Source organism: Oncorhynchus tshawytscha, linkage group LG27 (genome assembly GCF_018296145.1).
Source record: "Oncorhynchus tshawytscha isolate Ot180627B linkage group LG27, Otsh_v2.0, whole genome shotgun sequence".
Lineage (NCBI taxonomy): Eukaryota > Metazoa > Chordata > Actinopteri > Salmoniformes > Salmonidae > Oncorhynchus > Oncorhynchus tshawytscha.
The window spans coordinates 21316489-21337115 of NC_056455.1; the positions used below are offsets into that span (position 1 = coordinate 21316489).

General features: G+C 44.0%; 1 protein-coding gene across 10 annotated transcripts in view; it reads right to left on the bottom strand.

The window, feature by feature from the left end:
- The window catches only part of LOC112238108 (voltage-dependent P/Q-type calcium channel subunit alpha-1A), a 142949-nt gene that overhangs the window by 35806 nt on the left and 86516 nt on the right, over window positions 1-20627 (bottom strand). For all 10 annotated transcript variants that reach the window (XM_042307080.1, XM_042307083.1, XM_042307078.1 and 7 more), the window contains 6 exons: window positions 17984-18100; window positions 7902-7967; window positions 7629-7726; window positions 7392-7542; window positions 4402-4529; window positions 1441-1537 (listed from right to left, as the gene is read on the bottom strand). In XM_042307080.1, the coding sequence (XP_042163014.1) occupies window positions 1441-1537; window positions 4402-4529; window positions 7392-7542; window positions 7629-7726; window positions 7902-7967; window positions 17984-18100 (657 nt within the window). The remainder of the gene's footprint in view (window positions 1-1440; window positions 1538-4401; window positions 4530-7391; window positions 7543-7628; window positions 7727-7901; window positions 7968-17983; window positions 18101-20627) is intronic.

Sequence of the window (20627 nt, forward strand, 5' to 3'; positions counted from 1 at the left end):
AGAAGTTCCCTCCATTCACCCCTTCCTGTGGATAAACCTGTCTGACCTTTGTCCCTTGACCCTAACCCCCCCGCCCCTCGCCCCTACCCTCCATCCCTCCTCCCCATTCCCCACAACGACATCAGCGCTCCCCTCCATCAAATAACAAAAGAGAAGAAGAAAATGGAGATAAAGCAAAATATCAGAAACAAAATGTGTAGAGAAGAAGAACACACCAACACTACGGATACACAGTAAAGCGGAGGAAGAGGCACTAAGCCCCCTGGTTCTAGGGGGTCCTGACCTTGTAGGCCACCCGCGCCGGGCACCTGTTCCCCAGGCCTAGCGGAGGGCTCATATGCCTGAGCATGTCATACATATCCCTGCAACTGATCCTGCCACTGCATGTCAGCGCAGCACAGCCACCGCCCCCCACAGCCACAGCCAGAACAGCCACAGCCAACCACAGCCAACCAGAGAGACAGCAGAGAGAATAAGAGAAGAGAGTAGGGGTGGGAGAAGGGTAGAGAGAAAAGGAGAAGAGGGAGGGAGAGAGAGCAAGAGAGAGGGGGAGAAAGAGATAGTGAGGGAAGAGAGAGAAGAGAGGGGGACACAGATAGAAAGAGAGATAGAGAATGAGAGCAAAAGAGAGACCAAAGCAAAGAGTAGAGAGGAGAAAAAAGAAACAAAAACAAAGTTATTTGGCTGGTTTGAGAGCGAGAGACGCAGTGAGGCTGTCTAGAACTGGTCTGACCTGGCGGGGTGAGGGGGTAGAACTGGTCTGACCTGGCGGGGTGAGGGGGTAGAACTGGTCTGACCTGGCGGGGTGAGGGGGTAGAACTGGTCTGAGCGGGCGGGGGTGTATATCTTGTAGAAGATAAGAGGGGGGTATAGGGAGGAGGAAGAGCGGAGTTGAGTAGAGTTGGAGACTTTTAGTAGAAGTAAAATATAGTTCTATGCAAGTGGGAAGGGAGGGATTGCATAGAAGAGCAGAGGACTTCAGAGGCAAGCACTGAGCTCCACTGCTGGGACTGGGCAATACCATGATGAGGGTGGGGTGTCAATGCAGTTTCTGTCCTCCCCCCCAAGAACAATGCAATGCTACAGATCCCACAGTGTGTCTAGCACCGCACCTAGCCGTGGTTCAACAGCAAGCAAAACAACACAAAGAACAATGACCAAAGGAGAACAATCAGAATTCTTTTTTTCTTCACAATCAAACTCTTAAAAGTGTTTTATTTATTTTTCATTTCAGTGGTGCACAACGTCATGCTCGTCTGGGTGTCTGCATTGTCCTACACATTCTCCTTTCAGATCAGAATGCAAGTAGAAATGGGCAAAATAAAGAAGAAGAGAGAAAGTATAACAAAAATGAAATCCAATCAGATCAGATAAGCGACACTCATTCCATTCTTGGATGCTGTAGCAGGTGTGGTTGAGGATTTGTAGTGGAAGTCAAACCTTGCAGGCCACTCTATGGGGGCATTTCTTTCCTAAGCCAAGAGGCGGGTCGATAACTCGCAATAAACTGTACATATCCTTATAATGAATGCGACCGCTGCAAAAAGAACAGGAGGAGTTAGAACAAACGTAGAGGACAGATACGACAAGAGAGAACAATGGGAAGAAAGAAGAGCACAAGATTGACAAGAAACAAGATATCATAACAGCAATATGTGTACACACACATACTACACACACCACACACACATACTACACACACCACACACACATACTACACACACCACACACACACACACACACACACACATTGTTGTTGCCCGTCACCCATTTGAGCTGTAGTGCTTTTCTTCTGCAATGACACTGCAGTCTTTCCCTGTTCCTACCATTGTCTCAGCCTATCCCTTCTCTGTTTAACCACTTCCTGTCTATTATCGTTCCTGTTTTCCTAATGCAACCCATCCCCGTCTCTCTCAATTCCTCTTCCTAATAGAACCCATCCCCCGTCTCTCTCTCTCAATTCCTCTTCCTAATAGAACCCATCCCCCGACTCTCTCAATTCCTCTTCCTAATAGAACCCATGCCTGTTTCTCTCAATTCCTCTTCCTAATACAACCCATCCCCGTCTCTCTCTCAATGCCTCTTCCTAGTAGAACCCATCCCCCGTCTCTCTCAATTCCTCTTCCTAATACAACCCATCCCCCGACTCTCTCAATTCCTCTTCCTAATACAACCCATCCCCGTCGCTCTCAATTCCTCTTCCTAATACAACCCATCCCCGTTTCTCCTCAATTCCTCTTCCTAATAGAACCCATCCCCCGTCTCTCTCTCTCAATTCCTCTTCCTAATAGAACCCATCCCCAGTCTCTCTCTCTCTCTCAATTCCTCTTCCTAATAGAACCCATGCCTGTTTCTCTCAATTCCTCTTCCTAATAGAACCCATCCTCTGTCTCTCTCTCTCAATTCCTCTTCCTAATAGAACCCATCCCCCGACTCTCTCAATTCCTCTTCCATAATAGAACCCATGCCTGTTTCTCTCAATTCCTCTTCCTAATACAACCCATCCCCCGTCTCTCTCTCTCAATTCCTCTTCCTAATAGATCCCATCCCCCGTCTCTCTCTCTCAATTCCTCTTCCTAATAGAACCCATCCCCCGACTCTCTCAATTCCTCTTCCTAATAGAACCCATGCCTGTTTCTCTCAATTCCTCTTCCTAATACAACCCATCCCCCGACTCTCTCAATTCCTCTTCCTAATAGAACCCATGCCTGTTTCTCTCAATTCCTATTCCTAATACAACCCATCCCCGTCTCTCTCAATTCCTCTTCCTAATAGAACCCATCCCCCGTCTCTCTCTCTCAATTCCTCTTCCTAATAGAACCAATCCCCGTCTCTCTCTCAATGCCTCTTCCTAATAGAACCCATCCCCCGTCTCTCTCAATTCCTCTTCCTAATACAACCCATCCCCCGACTCTCTCAATTCCTCTTCCTAATAGAACCCATGCCTGTTTCTCTCAATTCCTCTTCCTAATACAACCCATCCCCGTTTCTCTCAATTCCTCTTCCTAATAGAACCCATCCCCCGTCTCTCTCTCTCAATTCCTCTTCCTAATAGAACCCATCCCCCGTCTCTCTCTCTCAATTCCTATTCCTAATAGAACCCATCCCCGTCTCTCTCTCAATGCCTCTTCCTAATAGAACCCATCCCCCGTCTCTCTCTCAATGCCTCTTCCTAATAGAACCCATCCCCCGTCTCTCTCTCAATTCCTCTTCCTAATAGAACCCATCCATATGTCTATCTCTCAATTCCTCTTCCTAATAGAACCCATCCATATGTCTCTCTCTCAATTCCTCTTCCTAATAATACCCATCCCCATGTCTCTCTCTCAAATCCTCTTCCTAATAGAACCCATCCCCATCTCTCTCTCATTCCCCTCATTCATTCCCTTCCCCCTCTCTGCCAGCAGTGGTGTGTGCCAGTAATTGGTTGTGTGTGGAGTATAATTAAGGAATATCTCATTAACTAGAAATGCATGTGAATGCTAAATGGCCTAATGTGTAATAGCCACTTGTCATACAGAGGCCTGTCTCCCCATAGATTTTCTGTTCCCCCCTCCCTCCTTACCTCCCTCCTTCCCTCCCTACCTCCCTCCTCCCTCCCTCGCTTCTCTCCAGAAAATCCTCCTTGTTTTCTTCCATGCCTGTCTTTATCTCAATTCGCCATGTTACCAAAACCTTTTAATTTGGATTATTTTGATATTCCTACCCATCTCAGTCGTTCTCATTCTCTCTCTCAATTTCCCTTCCCCCACTACTGTCTCTACCTCCTTCCCTCAATCTCTCTCCCTCCTCCTCTTCTCTTCTTCTCTCCCTCTACATTGCAGACTACAGGACAGCAGAAGGATAACAGGCACTGGAATACAGATACTGGGAAACTTAGCGTGTTTCAGGTTCCACGGGGGTTGAATATACAGTACAGTAAAGGGGAGGTTTGTTGCCACAGTAAGTTTTGGCAGTATGCAGATTCCAGAGGGGGTGGAGGTGGGGTGGGGTCTGAACCACACACAGATAGGGAGAGGGCACAGGGAGGGAGGGATAACTGGATCACTGAGAAGGTTACTGCTCAGATCCATGATCCCACCTACAGCTGCTGTCTTGTGTGGATTCTTTAGACTGATTTGGGATCAGTTCAACTACAGGAGACTTGGCCTTTATATCCTTTTTGACTCTTGTCCTTTATAACTGTGGAGTAATTTACTTCATGGTTACTGTACAGCTCCCAGACTCCCACTCTTTTCATCTGATGTTCCCAAAGACTGGACTTAGATTAGTTTTACCACAGGCTAATGAGATCTAGTGCCAGGGTTGATCTAGTGCCAGGGTTGATCTAGTGCCAGGGTTGTGTGTGTGTGTGTGTGTGTGTGTGTGTTTCTATGTGATGTGTTCATGTGTGTCACTCACCAAGCTGCTTGGTCATATTCAGCCCATATCCTGACATACTCGTCTAGATGATGTGGGCCGAGGATGGAGGAGTCTCTGGTCAGGTACTCAAAGTTGTCCATGATGACAGCCACAAACAGATTCAGCATCTAAAAACACAAACAGCCACATTATTACACAGTATTATGTCAGCCAAGCAAGTGTGCACTTATAACAGACTAGGGTTGCAAAATAAATTCCCTGGTTTTCGGGAAATCCTGCACTGTAAACCTCAAGGCATTTTTAACTCAAATACTTCTAATAAGTTGTACTCTAAATCAATAAAAAGTCCTTATTACTTAACATGTTTATGTGGTACTCACTCAAAAGTAAATGAGAAGTCACACCAACTAAATGTTTTAAAAATATATTTTCCCTAGCATGCCCTACTGCAGTTAGATGTTTTGGAATTGTTTTTAATGTCTGTGTTTTTGCATGTACATTGAGTGATTGATTGATTAAATGTTATGCTACAATGTATGTTTCTAATCCAATCACTTCATTTTTGCACTTGTTACTGAAATGGTTGTTCCAGTTTAAATGGCTTAGTTTGTTTCCTCCCACTGTTCTTAACCCTGGCAGTCAATATGAATGCAGGTTGTGGGTGAATACACATTTCAACTGTTGGATAGTCTAACGCTGACTAAATCCCAATAGGAATTACACATCACTTTGCAAGCCAGCATCCTGACATTTACAGTTAGGGTTGCAAAATTCTGGTAAATTTCCCAGGATTACTGGAAACCTTTTGGGGAATGTTTGTGGAATTTTGCAAACCTATTTGCATGACTGATGTGGCCTGTAAACTAAGAGTTTCAGGCCACTGTATAAGGCCTTATGATACAGTGCCTTGCGAAAGTATTCGGCCCCCTTGAACTTTGCGACCTTTTGCCACATTTCAGGCTTCAAACATAAAGATATAAAACTGTATTTTTTTGTGAAGAATCAACAACAAGTGGGACACAATCATGAAGTGGAACGACATTTATTGGATATTTCAAACTTTTTTAACAAATCAAAAACTGAAAAATTGGGCGTGCAAAATTATTCAGCCCCTTTACTTTCAGTGCAGCAAACTCTCTCCAGAAGTTCAGTGAGGATCCCTGAATGATCCAATGTTGACCTAAATGACTAATGATGATAAATACAATCCACCTGTGTGTAATCAAGTCTCCGTATAAATGCACCTGCACTGTGATAGTGTCAGAGGTCCGTTAAAAGCGCAGAGAGCATCATGAAGAACAAGGAACACACCAGGCAGGTCCGAGATACTGTTGTGAAGAAGTTTAAAGCCGGATTTGGATACAAAAAGATTTCCCAAGCTTTAAACATCCCAAGGAGCACTGTGCAAGCGATAATATTGAAATGGAAGGAGTATCAGACCACTGCAAATCTACCAAGACCTGGCCGTCCCTCTAAACTTTCAGCTCATACAAGGAGAAGACTGATCAGAGATGCAGCCAAGAGGCCCATGATCACTCTGGATGAACTGCAGAGATCTACAGCTAAGGTGGGAGACTCTGTCCATAGGACAACAATCAGTCGTATATTGCACAAATCTGGCCTTTATGGAAGAGTGGCAAGAAGAAAGCCATTTCTTAAAGATATCCATAAAAAGTGTTGTTTAAAGTTTGCCACAAGCCACCTGGGAGACACACCAAACATGTGGAAGAAGGTGCTCTGGTCAGATGAAACCAAAATTGAACTTTTTGGCAACAATGCAAAACGTTATGTTTGGCGTAAAAGCAACACAGCTCATCACCCTGAACACACCATCCCCACTGTCAAACATGGTGGTGGCAGCATCATGGTTTTGGCCTGCTTTTCTTCAGCAGGGACAGGGAAGATGGTTAAAATTGATGGGAAGCTGGATGGAGCCAAATATAGGACCATTCTGGAAGAAAACCTGATGTAGTCTGCAAAAGACCTGAGACTGGGACGGTGATTTGTCTTCCAACAAGACAATGATCCAAAACATAAAGCAAAATCTACAATGGAATGGTTCAAAAATAAACATATCCAGGTGTTAGAATGGCCAAGTCAAAGTCCAGACCTGAATCCAATCGAGAATCTGTGGAAAGAACTGAAAACTGCTGTTCACAAATGCTCTCCATCCAACCTCACTGAGCTCGAGCTGTTTTGCAAGGAGGAATGGGAAAAAATTTCAGTCTCTCGATGTGCAAAACTGATAGAGACATACCCCAAGCGACTTACAGCTGTAATCGCAGCAAAAGGTGGCGCTACAAAGTATTAACTTAAGGGGGCTGAATAATTTTGCACGCCCAATTTTTCAGTTTTTGATTTGTTAAAAAAGTTTGAAATATCCAATAAATGTCGTTCCACTTCATGATTGTGTCCCACTTGTTGTTGATTCTTCACAAAAAAATACAGTTTTATATCTTTATGTTTGAAGCCTGAAATGTGGCAAAAGGTCGCAAAGTTCAAGGGGGCCGAATACTTTCGCAAGGCACTGTACATGTAATGGTTCAATAATAGTGATAAAATTTGCCTAGGAACTCTTGGGTGAAGACCAAAAGCTTGAAAATTAACGAATTCAACAACCATGTCTCTGTCATTAACACAGTCATGGGTGGTAACTGTACAATTCAATCGAAAAGGCAAGGCACACTGGGAAATTATTGGAGGCATGGCTTAGTGGGAGTGGTACATTTAAGAATACCTTACAAAAAAAATAAATTTGTATTACACATATGAAGGTAGTACTGCTAACTTCAGCTATTTAAGTTTCTTAACTTTTTTAGTTAATCGGTTTCCTCAAAATGTTTGAGTAGCCAGAACCTATCCGGTTTTGCAGTGTGGTTGGACTATTCTGGATTTCCTGCTTATTCCCTCCTGATTCCGGGAATCCTCCAACTAGGATTTAGGGAATTTTGCAATCCTATAACCGACACTAAGGGGGAAAATATGACTAAAAGGGGAATAGAGAAAGACAGACAGCTAGTGCTTCTCACCAGGAAGGAGCAGAAGAAGATGAAGGACACAAAGTAGAGGTAGGCAAACTGGCTGCCACACTCTGGTTCAGTGTTCCCTGCCAGAGGATCACAGAGCTTCCCTCCAAGACACGACAGCATGATGTCATGCCACGCCTCGCCCGTGGCACTCCTATACAAATACACACATGTTGGAGACACATGTATGCATTTACTGTACACACAGGCACGCACAAATGTAAACACACACACACACACCTGAAGAGCAGCATGAGAGCTTGGAAGAAAGTCCTGAAGTTGTTGTGCTCGTTGATGGCGCTCCCCTCCTCCTCCTCCATCCCTATGTTCCCAAACAGCTGACAAAACAACAAAGTGTCAACATTCTAGGTAATATGGGAGAATGCACAACCTCACACACGTCCCTATGGCAGGCAAGTGTCACTTTCCCTGGGTGCTTTTTATAAAGTTCATGTTGATCTGTAAAAATGACCATTCATTTTGACTTGTTTTTCTTCTCGTGTCTCTACTCACCTGCATCCCGATGATGGCATAGATGAAGAACAGCATGCCGATAAGCAGGCACACGTACGGCAGCGCCTAAACAGACATAAAGAGCTGGAGTACTATTCAATGTGTGTGTGTATATTCTGTCATCGGTCCCCATAATCCTGCTAAGTGGGTTTTGTGCAGAGGTGGGACTAAGTCACTATTATTCGAGTCATGAGCAAGTCTCAAGTCCCAAGTTACATGTCTTCAGTCGAGTCCCAGAAAGAACAGGTCGAGTCTCGGGTCCAGTCCAAGTCGTGCATTCTAAGGGAAAGTCGAGTCAAGTCACAAGTCAAGTAAACAAATCTATACATGCAATGACTTGTTCCAACCAGAAATCCTGGCCTTGGAACTATAAGGTTCTATCTGACATGTCAGAAATGAGTTAGCCACGTATAATAGATCTTTAGATGATTCTCCATAGGTCTGTAAAGTTATATTTTTGAAAAAGTACATTAAGTGAAAACATCGTTGTTCACATCGTTGTTCAGTGATGACAGTTATTTGTCTAATGATCATAATGTATGTCTTAATGTATTTGATGTGTTCTGACTATTTTGGTAATATACTAATTCTATCATTTATGTATTCAAATAGCTACAGTCGTAAGAACTGAATATGTCTAATTTAGAAGTGTCAAATAGAACCATATGGCTGAACATACATTAACATTTCAGAACCATAAACTTATCTTCTAATGCACGCCCCTAAAAAGAACTCACTACAAAACACTTCGGATGGAGCGATGTATGAGAGTCGGGAAGCAAGTTCAGGGAGTGAATACATGTAATTAATAAATGAACAAAACAACGCACAGACATGAACCGGGAACAGAAACTATGATGACTGGGGGAGGAACCAAAGGGAGTGAATACATGTAATTAATAAATGAACAAAACAACGCACAGACATGAACCGGGAACAGAAACTATGATGACTGGGGAAGGAACCAAAGGGAGTGACATAAAGAGTAGGTAGTCAAGGAGGTGATGGAGTCCAGGTGAGTGTCATTATGCGCCTAACGCTAAAGAGCAGCCTGGTGACCTAGAGGCCGGTGATGGAGCACGTGACAGTACCCCCTCCTCGACGTGCGGCTCCAGCCACAGGATGTCGACCAAGATAACGATCCCGGGGATCAGGAGCGGACTGGTCACCTCTGCCAAGGCGCGGGAACCTATCAATCCGGCTGAGGCGTGGGAGCATGACGACCTAGAGTGCCGGAGAGAGAGCATACGTGACAGTACCTCCTCCCCGGTGCGTTCGGCTCCAGCCGCAGGACGCCAACCACAGGGACAATCCCGGGGATCCAGAGCGGACAGGTTGCCTCCGCTGAGGAGCAGAAACCTGACAAACCGGCTGAGGAGTGAACCTGATGCGCTAGCTGAGATCTCCCCGGTTGCCTCGGCCGAGGCACTGGAACCTGTTCACCCCGCTACGGCATGGGAGCCTATCAAACCTGCTGAGGCATGGAAGCCTACAAGCCGGCTGAGGCATGGAAGCCTACAAACCGGCTGAGGCATGGAAGCCTACAAACCGGCTGAGGCATGGAAGCCTACAAACCGGAGGCATGGAAGCCTACAAACCGCATGGAAGCCGACAAACCGGCTGAGGCATGGAAGCCTACAAGCCGGCTGAGGCATGGAAGCCTATCAAACCGGCTGAGGCATGGAAGCCTACAAGCCGGCTGACGCATGGAAGCCTATCAAACCTGCTGGGGCATGGAAGCCTACAAGCCGGCTGAGGCATGGAAGCCTACAAACCGGCTGAGGCATGGAAGCCTACAAACCGGCTGAGGCATGGAAGCCTATCAAACCCGCTGAGGCATGGAAGCCTACAAACCCGCTGAGGCATGGAAGCCTATCAAACCCGCTGAGGCATGGAAGCCTACAAACCGGCTGAGGCATGGAAGCCTACAAACCGGCTGAGGCATGGAAGCCTACAAACTGGCTGAGGCATGGAAGCCTACAAACTGGCTGAGGCATGGGAGCCTATCAAACCCGCTGAGGCATGGAAGCCTACAAACCGGCTGAGGCATGGAAGCCTACAAACTGGCTGAGGCATGGAAGCCTACAAACCGGCTGAGGCATGGAAGCCTACAAACCGGCTGAGGCCTCCCAGGTAGCTCCGGCTCCAACACCAGGACTCGACATCACCACCAACACAAAAATAAACAAAAAAAACACTCCCTGATGCTTCCCCTTGATGAGTCATCCTTCTGTAACGATGTACGCTGAGTCGGGAAGCAAGTTCAGGGAGTGAATTTTTTAATAAATACATTTAAAAAACAAGAAACACAAACAGCGCACCGACACGAAACAGGAACAATGACGACTCGGGAAGAGACCAAAGAGAGTGACTGATATAGAGCAGGTAATCAAGGAGGTGATGGAGTCCAGGTGAGTGTCATTATGCGCCTAATACTGGTGACTGGTGTGCGCCCTAACAAGCAGCCTGGTGACCTAGAGGCCGGAGAGGGAGCTCAAGTGACATCTGAGATCTGGGATGTAAAAACTGATGCTCAATATCTCAGAACTTTGCTTAGTGCAGATAGAGCCTTATACTGCCAATGTCACAAAATCTTTGTATATTTATTGTGGCTACCAGACATCCCTTTTCTTTATTTCGTCTACAACATTTTGATTGCGTAATAATTGATTTTAACAACAAATTCCAAATCCAAGCTTCATTTTTATTGATTAAATTTCAAGCAATTTTGACATACCAAAATACCAGTAAACCTATGCTAGTAATTGTTGCTTGATGCCCCATTGCTGGTGAGCATGCAAAGTAGCATTCTTGATCATCACAATTTTTGGAGCTGCATATTTTTATGTCAATCCTCTCTCCCTACAAGTTGCTGTGTGCAGTGCACCTGATTATATAGCTGTACAGTAGATGATATAGCTGTACAGCAGATGATATCGCTGTACAACAGATGATATAGCTGTACAGCAGATGATATAGCTGTACAACAGATGATATAGCTGTACAACAGATCATATAGCTGTACAGCAGATGATATAGCTGTACAACAGATGATATAGCTGTACAACAGATGATATAGCTGTACAACAGATGATATAGCTGTACAGCAGATGATATAGCTGTACAACAGATGATATAGCTGTATAGTAGATGATATAGCTGTACAGCAGATGATATAGCTGTACTACAGATGATATAGCTGTACAGCAGATGATATAGCTGTACAACAGATGATATAGCTGTACAGCAGATGATATATCTGTACAACAGATGATATATCTGTACAGCAGATGATATAGCTGTACAGCAGATGATATAGCTGTACTACAGATGATATAGCTGTACTACAGATGATATAGCTGTACAGCAGATGATATAGCTAGCTGTACTACAGATGATATAGCTGTACAGCAGATGATATAGCTGTACAGCAGATGATATAGCTGTACAGCAGATGATATAGCTGTACCACAGATGATATAGCTGTGCTACAGATGATATAGCTGTACAACAGATGCTATAGCTAGCTGTACTACAGATGATATAGCTGTACAACAGATTATATAGCTGTACAGCAGATGATATAGCTGTACTACAGATGATATAGCTGTACAGCAGATGATATAGCTGTACAACAGATGATATAGCTGTACAGCAGATGATATATCTGTACAACAGATGATATATCTGTACAGCAGATGATATAGCTGTACAGCAGATGATATAGCTGTACTACAGATGATATAGCTGTGCTACAGATGATATAGCTGTACAACAGATGCTATAGCTAGCTGTACTACAGATGATATAGCTGTACTACAGATGATATAGCTGTACAACAGATTATATAGCTGTACAACAGATGATATAGCTAGCTGTACTACAGATTATATAGCTGTACAGCAGATGATATAGCTGTACAACAGATGATATAGCTGTATAGTAGATGATATAGCTGTACAGCAGATGATATAGCTGTACTCCAGATGATATATCTGTACAGCAGATGATATAGCTGTACAACAGATGATATAGCTGTACAGCAGATGATATATCTGTACAACAGATGATATATCTGTACAGCAGATTATATAGCTGTACAGCAGATGATATAGCTGTTCTACAGATGATATAGCTGTACCGCAGATGATATAGCTGTACTACAGATGATATAGCTGTACAACAGATGATATAGCTAGCTGTACTACAGATGATATAGCTGTACAGCAGATGATATAGCTGTACTACAGATGATATAGCTGTACAGCAGATGATATAGCTGTACCACAGATGATATAGCTGTGCTACAGATGATATAGCTGTACAACAGATGCTATAGCTAGCTGTACTACAGATGATATAGCTGTACAACAGATGATATAGCTAGCTGTACTACAGATGATATAGCTGTACTACAGATGATATAGCTGTACAGCAGATTATATAGCTAGCTGTACTACAGATGATATAGCTGTACTACAGATGATATAGCTGTACAACAGATTATATAGCTGTACAACAGATGATATAGCTAGCTGTACTACAGATGATATAGCTGTACAGCAGATGATATAGCTAGCTGTACTACAGATGATATAGCTGTACAGCAAGCCGGCAATCCTTTCGCTAGCTCATCAAACCATTCAGTGACCAGTTCTCTTTTTGACCCGCGACTCCCAAAAAGGAGTGGTTCAAAGCTTGCGACCCCCCATGTACACACATGCACACGCTCACAGGTGATTCATTTTCAAAACGCAAGATACAGAAATAAACTGAGTTTTACACTTTCATTTTGAGCTGAAAGTCATTCATGTTTACAGTCAATATCAACTAGGGACATCATGTCACCTTTTAACTCCTCTGGAGTCCAGAGCAGGCAGGATCATACGGTCTACATGTATGCAGAGAGGCTTGCAGGATCGGATGGAGAGCATGATCTGTCTGTAGCCTTTTTCTTCCTCACAAATATCGTAATTAATTTGTCAGAATACATTACATCTTCATCCCATAAGTATTGAAGGTAGTGCGATGTTACATCTATCTTTAGACATATACAGTTGAAGTCAGAAGTTTAAATACATTTAGGTTGGAGTCATTAAAACTTGTTTTTCAACGACTCCACAAATTTCTTGTTAACAAACTATAGTTTTGGCAAGTCGGTTAGGAGACTTTTCTACTTTGTGCATGACACTGACTTTTTCCAGCAATTGTTTGCAAACAGATTATTTCACTGTATCACAATTCCAGTGGGTCAGAAGTTTACATACATTAAGTTGACTGTGCCTTTAAACAGCTTGTCAAATTTCAGAAAATGATTTCTTGGCTTTAGAAACTTCTGATAGGCTAATTGACATAATTTGAGTCAATTGGAGATGTACCTGTGGATGTATTTCAAGGCCTACCTTCAAACTCAGTGCCTCTTTTCTTGACATCATGGGAAAATCAAAAGAAATCAGCCAAGACCTGTAGACCTACACAAGTCTGGTTCATCCTTGGGAGCAATTTCCAAACACCTGAAGGTACCACGTTCATCTGTACGCAAGTATAAACACCATGATGTCATGTTCTGACCTTTATTTCCTTTGTTTTGTCTTTATTTAGTATGGTCAGGGCGTGAGTTGGGGTGGGCAGTCTATGTGTGTTTTTCTATGTTGGGGTTTTGAGTTCAGCCTAGTATGGATCTCAATCAGAGGCAGGTGTCGTTAGTTGTCTCTGATTGAGAATCATACTTAGGTAGCCTGGGTTTCATTTTCGAGTTGTGGGTGTGTTTGTTGCCACACGGTACTGTTTCGGTTTCGTTCGTTTCACGTTTATTGTTTTGTTGTGTTCAGTTTATGTCTTTAAAAAAACGTTATGGACACTTACCACGCTGCGTATTGGTCCTCCGATCCTTCTCGCTTCTCCTCCTCAGAACAGGAGGAAGAATGCCGTTACAGAAACACCCACCAACAATGGACCAAGCAGCGTGGTAAAGGGCAGCAGCAGCAAAGAACGCAGGACTCCTGGACTTGGGAGGAGATTCTGGACGGCAAGGACCCAGGGCACAGCCAGGGGAATATCGCCGCCCCAAAGCAGAGCTGGAGGCAGCAAAGGCAGAGAGGTGCCGGTATGAGGAGGCAGCACGGCGGCGCGGCTGGAAGCCCGAGAGGCAGCCCCAAAAATGTCTTGGGGTGTACATTATCGGCCGGGCTAGAGTGGGCATCGAGCCAGGTGCCATGAAGCCGGCTCTACGCATCTGGTCTCCAGTGCGTCTCCTCGGGCCGGCGTACATGGCACCAGCCTTACGCATGGTGTCCCCGGTTCGCCAGCACAGCCCAGTGCGGGCTATTCCACCTCGCCGCACTGGCCGGGCTACGGGGAGTATTCAACCAGGTAAGGTTGGGCAGGCGATGCCAGAATCGCCCTTCACTCCGGAGCTGCCGGAGTCTCCCGTATTTCCGGCGCTGCCGGAGTCTCCCGCCTGTCCGGCGCTGCCGGAATCTCCCGTCCATTCGGGACCCATTTCTAGGGTCCCCAGTCCGAGGTCGGCGGTGAGGGTCGCCGTGTTTAAGAGGCCATGGAGGCGGACAATGAAGCGGAGAAAAACTGTGGTTAAGTGGGGTCTACGTCCCGCGCCAGAGCCGCCACCGCGGACAGACGCCCACCCAGACCCTCCCCTATAGGTTCAGGTTTAGCGGGCGGAGTACCTTTGGGGGGGGGTGGTACTGTCACGTTCTGACCTTTATTTCCTTTGTTTTGTCTTTATTTAGTATGGTCAGGGCGTGAGTTGGGGTGGGCAGTCTATGGGTGTTTTTCAGAAGAGGAGGAGGAATGCCGTTACACATGGGACCATGCAGCTGTCATACCGCTCAGGAAGGAGACGCGTTCTGTCTCCTAGAGATTAACCTACAGTGCCTTGCGAAAGTATTCGGCCCCCTTGAACTTTGCGACCTTTTGCCACATTTCAGGCTTCAAACATAAAGATATAAAACTGTATTTTTTTGTGAAGAATCAACAACAAGTGGGACACAATCATGAAGTGGAACGACATTTATTGGATATTTCAAACTTTTTTAACAAATCAAAAACTGAAAAATTGGGCGTGCAAAATTATTCAGCCCCTTTACTTTCAGTGCAGCAAACTCTCTCCAGAAGTTCAGTGAGGATCCCTGAATGATCCAATGTTGACCTAAATGACTAATGATGATAAATACAATCCACCTGTGTGTAATCAAGTCTCCGTATAAATGCACCTGCACTGTGATAGTCTCAGAGGTCCGTTAAAAGCGCAGAGAGCATCATGAAGAACAAGGAACACACCAGGCAGGTCCGAGATACTGTTGTGAAGAAGTTTAAAGCCGGATTTGGATACAAAAAGATTTCCCAAGCTTTAAACATCCCAAGGAGCACTGTGCAAGCGATAATATTGAAATGGAAGGAGTATCAGACCACTGCAAATCTACCAAGACCTGGCCGTCCCTCTAAACTTTCAGCTCATACAAGGAGAAAACTGATCAGAGATGCAGCCAAGAGGCCCATGATCACTCTGGATGAACTGCAGAGATCTACAGCTAAGGTGGGAGACTCTGTCCATAGGACAACAATCAGTTGTATATTGCACAAATCTGGCCTTTATGGAAGAGTGGCAAGAAGAAAGCCATTTCTTAAAGATATCCATAAAAAGTGTTGTTTAAAGTTTGCCACAAGCCACCTGGGAGACACACCAAACATGTGGAAGAAGGTGCTCTGGTCAGATGAAACCAAAATTGAACTTTTTGGCAACAATGCAAAACGTTATGTTTGGCGTAAAAGCAACACAGCTCATCACCCTGAACACACCATCCCCACTGTCAAACATGGTGGTGGCAGCATCATGGTTTTGGCCTGCTTTTCTTCAGCAGGGACAGGGAAGATGGTTAAAATTGATGGGAAGCTGGATGGAGCCAAATACAGGACCATTCTGGAAGAAAACCTGATGTAGTCTGCAAAAGACCTGAGACTGGGACGGTGATTTGTCTTCCAACAAGACAATGATCCAAAACATAAAGCAAAATCTACAATGGAATGGTTCAAAAATAAACATATCCAGGTGTTAGAATGGCCAAGTCAAAGTCCAGACCTGAATCCAATCGAGAATCTGTGGAAAGAACTGAAAACTGCTGTTCACAAATGCTCTCCATCCAACCTCACTGAGCTCGAGCTGTTTTGCAAGGAGGAATGGGAAAAATTTCAGTCTCTCAATGTGCAAAACTGATAGAGACATACCCCAAGCGACTTACAGCTGTAATCGCAGCAAAAGGTGGCGCTACAAAGTATTAACTTAAGGGGGCTGAATAATTTTGCACGCCCAATTTTTCAGTTTTTGATTTGTTAAAAAAGTTTGAAATATCCAATAAATGTCGTTCCACTTCATGATTGTGTCCCACTTGTTGTTGATTCTTCACAAAAAAATACAGTTTTATATCTTTATGTTTGAAGCCTGAAATGTGGCAAAAGGTCGCAAAGTTCAAGGGGGCCGAATACTTTCGCAAGGCACTGTACTTTGGTGCAAAAAGTGCAAATCAATCCCAGAACACCAGCAAAGGACCTTGTGAAGATGATGGAGGAAACAGGTACAAAAGTATCTGTATCCACAGTAAAACGAGTCCTATATCGACATAACCCAGCAAGGAAGAAGTCACTGCTCTAAAACCGCCATAAAAAATGCCAGACTACTGTTTGCAACTGCACAAGGGGACAAAGATAGTACTTTTTGGAGAAATGTCCTCTGGTCTGATGAAACAAAAATAGAACTGTTTGGCCATAATGACCATCGTTATGTTTGGAGGAAAAAGGGGGAGGCTTGCAAGCTGAAGAACACCATCCCAACCGTAAAGCGCGGGGGTGGCAGCATCATATTTTGAGGGTGCTTTGCTACAAAAGGGACTGGTGCACTTCACAAAATAGATGGCATCATGTGGTAGGAAAATGATGTGGATATATTGCAGCAACATCTCAAGACATCAGTCAGGAAGTTATAGCTTGGTTGCAAATGGGTCTTCCAAATTACAATGACCTCAAGCATACTTCCAAAGTTGTGGCAAAATGGCTTAAGGACAACAAAGTCAAGGTACCAAATACCAATTGAGTGTATGTAAACCGACTGGGAATGTGATGAAAGAAATATAAACTGAAATAAATCATTCTCTCTGACATTTCACATTCTTAAAATAAAGTGGTGATCCTAACTGACCTAAGACAGGGAATTTTTACTAGGATTAAATAGGAATTGTGAAAAACTAAGTTTAAATGTATTTGGATAAGGTGTATGTAAACTTCCGACTTCAACTGTATAATCCACCTAAACTTGGCCTATCTGAAATATGAAAATTATCAATTAAATTATCGTCCTTTTGTTCTGGCAAAGATGAGCCTGTACCCTGATGAAGACAGCTTGTCTGTCGAAACGTTGGACATAAAAATAAAATAATAATTTTAGTATCTGAGCTTCTAGGGTGTGCGGCTCTCCTTCATTTTTCAAAGATGAACCTGTAGCAGATTGATCAATGTAGGTAGACTACTCTGTTTTTGCCAGGCAAACCGGAGAAAATTAAGTTATTTCTTTCTGGTCACAGTTTCACACTCACGACCCCCCAAAACCTTCTCAGTGTGCTACTATAGCTCACACAACCTGTGTTGATTGACGGTTTGCTGGTCCAATCAGAGGGACGAGTGTGCATTTCACTAGCAAATCTTTTTTGTTGTTGTTTGCAAGTGTGATACTGAATGAGTGACACAAAACAAGTGACCAAACGTTACAAAACCTGGCCAGATAAGTCATCAGTCTCAAGTCTAAGTCGAGTCCCAAGTCTTGAGGCTCCAAGTCGAAGTCAAGTCTCAAGTTGTTTTATTTTCTATGAAGTTGACTCTCAAGTCATCAAATCTATGACTTAAACCTGACTCGAATTCATGTCATGTGACTCGAGTCCACACCTCTGGTTTTGTGTGTGTATTCTGTCATAGGTCTCCACAATGCTACTACTAGGGTCTGTGTGGGTGTATTCTCATAGGTCCCCATATCTGTGTGTGTGTGTGTGTGTGTGCGTGTGTGTGTGTGTCATTACCTTGAAGGATTGAACAAAGGTCCAGAGCAGGATGCGGATGGTCTCTCCCTGCCGGAGCAGTTTGATGAGCCTGGCAGCCCTGAACAGTCTCAGGAAACTCAAGTTGATGAAGTTATTCTACAACCCCACAGTATGACCAGACACAAGAGTGTGTGAGAGAGAGAAATAGAGATAGAAAGAGAGACATGGGAGGGGTGAGGGGAAAGAAGGAAGGAGAGATGGAAAAAGGGGGAAGAGAGGGATGGAAAGATAGAGGCAGGGACAAATAGAGGGAGAGAAGTGTGGAGAAAAGGAGGCACAGGGTAGAGAGGAGAAGCTTATCACTTGCCATGCAATGTTACATAACTATTTCCTGTCCTAAAACAAACCAAACCATAAAAGCAGGGGAAAAGTTCAAAAACAAACTGAGGAGGATTCAAAATCAACAGAAAAGCAACCAAACAGAACTGGAATCAAATGCAAACCAAACCAAAAAATTCAAGGCTTGTAACAGGCTCGGGCATATCCAAGGAGTTAGAAGAAGGGAATCAATACAGGGGAAAGGAAAATCATATGTTTTCAAAACCTAACCATTGTCACCCAATTGGGGCAGTAAGTAGTAGCAGTAGGTACAAAGTAGTAGTAGTAGTACTAGTTTGTAGTAGCAGTAGTAGTTGGTTGTAGTGGTAGTAGTAGTAGTAGTAATAGTTGGTAGTAGTAGTAGTTTGTACTAATAGTAGTAGTAGTAGTTGGTAGTAGTGGTAGTAGTAGTAGTTGGTAGTAGTGGTAGTAGTAGTCAAAGTAGTTTGTAGTAGTAGCTGGTAGTAGTGGTAGTAGTAATAGTAGTAGTTTGTAGTAGTAGTAGGTCCCCACAATGCTCAGATATAATGGCACAGGAGGGGATGGCTCCTAACCAACTGTGCTATTTTGTTTGTTTTTTCGCATTGTTTGTAACTCATTTTGTACATAATTTGCTGCTACCGTCTCTTATGACCGAAAAGAGCTTCTGGACAGAACAGCGATTACTCACCTCGAACTGGAGAAAGATTTTTTTCTGCTTTGTCAAGACAAGGCCCAAATCCCCGCAATCAGTGTGAAGAAAAGACGGAGAAAAAGGGGGAGGAGGGCAGGGTGCCTTTTAAGAATTTGCCGAAGAGTAGGTAAACCACTGCTACCCTCCATATTATTGGCCAGCATGCAATCATTGCAAAACAAACGGGACAATCTCCGATTAAGACTATCGTACCAACGGCACATTAAAAATGTAATATCTTATGTTTCATCAAGGCATGGCTGAATGACAAAACGTATAATATAGAGCTGGATGGCTTCTCTGTGCATCGGTAGGACAGAGCAGCTACAACTGGTAAGATGAGGGGCGGAGGTGTGTGTCTATTTGTCAATAACTGCTGGCGCGCAATGTCTAATATTAAAGAAGTCTCGAGGTATTGCTCGCCTGGGATAGAATACCTCATGATAAGCTGTAGACCACACTATCTACCAAGAGAGTTCTCATCTATATTATTCGTAGCCGTCTATTTACCATCACAAACCGATGCTGGCACTAAATCCGCACTCAACGAGTTGCATAAGGCCATAAGCAAACAAGAAAATGCTCATCCAGAAGCGGCGCTCCTAGTGGCCGGGGACTTTAATTGCAGGCAAATTTAAATCTGTTTTACCTCATTTCTACCAGCATGTTAAAAGTACAACCAGAGGGAAAAAAAACTCTAGACCACTTTTACTTCACACACAGAGATGCATACAAAGCTCTCCCTCACCCTCCATTTGGCAAATCTGACCACAATTCTATCCTCCTGATTCTCGCTTACAAGCAAAAACAAAATCAGGAAGTACCAGTCACTCGCTCAATACGGAAGAGGTCAGATGACGTGGATGATACGCTACAGGACTGTTTTGCGAGCACAGACTGGAATATGTTCCGGGATTCATCCAATGGCATTGAGGAGTATACCACCTTAGTCTCCGGCTTCATCAATAAGTGCATCGACGACAACATTCCCACAGTGACCATACGTGCATTTCCCAACCAGAAGCCAAGGATTACAGGCAACATCCGCACTGAGCTAAAGGCTAGAGCTGCCGCTTTCAAGGAGCGGGACACTTATCCAGACGCTTATAAGAAATCCGTGATGCCCTCAGACGAACCATCAAACAGGCAAAGTGCCAATACATGACCAAAATTGAATCCTACTACACCGGCTCTGATGCTCATCGGACGTGATAGGGCTCGAAAAATATTACAGACTACAAAGGGAAACCCAGCCGCGAGCTGCCCAGTTACGCGAGCCTACCAGACGAGCTAAATTCCTTTTATGCTCGCTTCGAGTTAAGCAACACTGAAGCATGACTGAGAGCACCAGCTGTTCCAGACGACTGTGGGATCCCGCTCTCCGTAGCTGATGTGAGTAAGACCTTTAAACAGGGCAACATTCACAATTACCTCGACTAACCTGTAACCCCGCACATTGACTTGGTACAGCCTCATTATTGTTATGTAATTTTAGTAAATATTTTCTTAACTCTATTTGAACTGCATTGTTGGTTAAGGGCTTGTAAGTAAGCATTTCACGGTATTCAGCGCCTGTTTTTAATTTTAATTGTATTTATTTAACCTTTATTTAACTAGGCAAGTCAGTTAAGA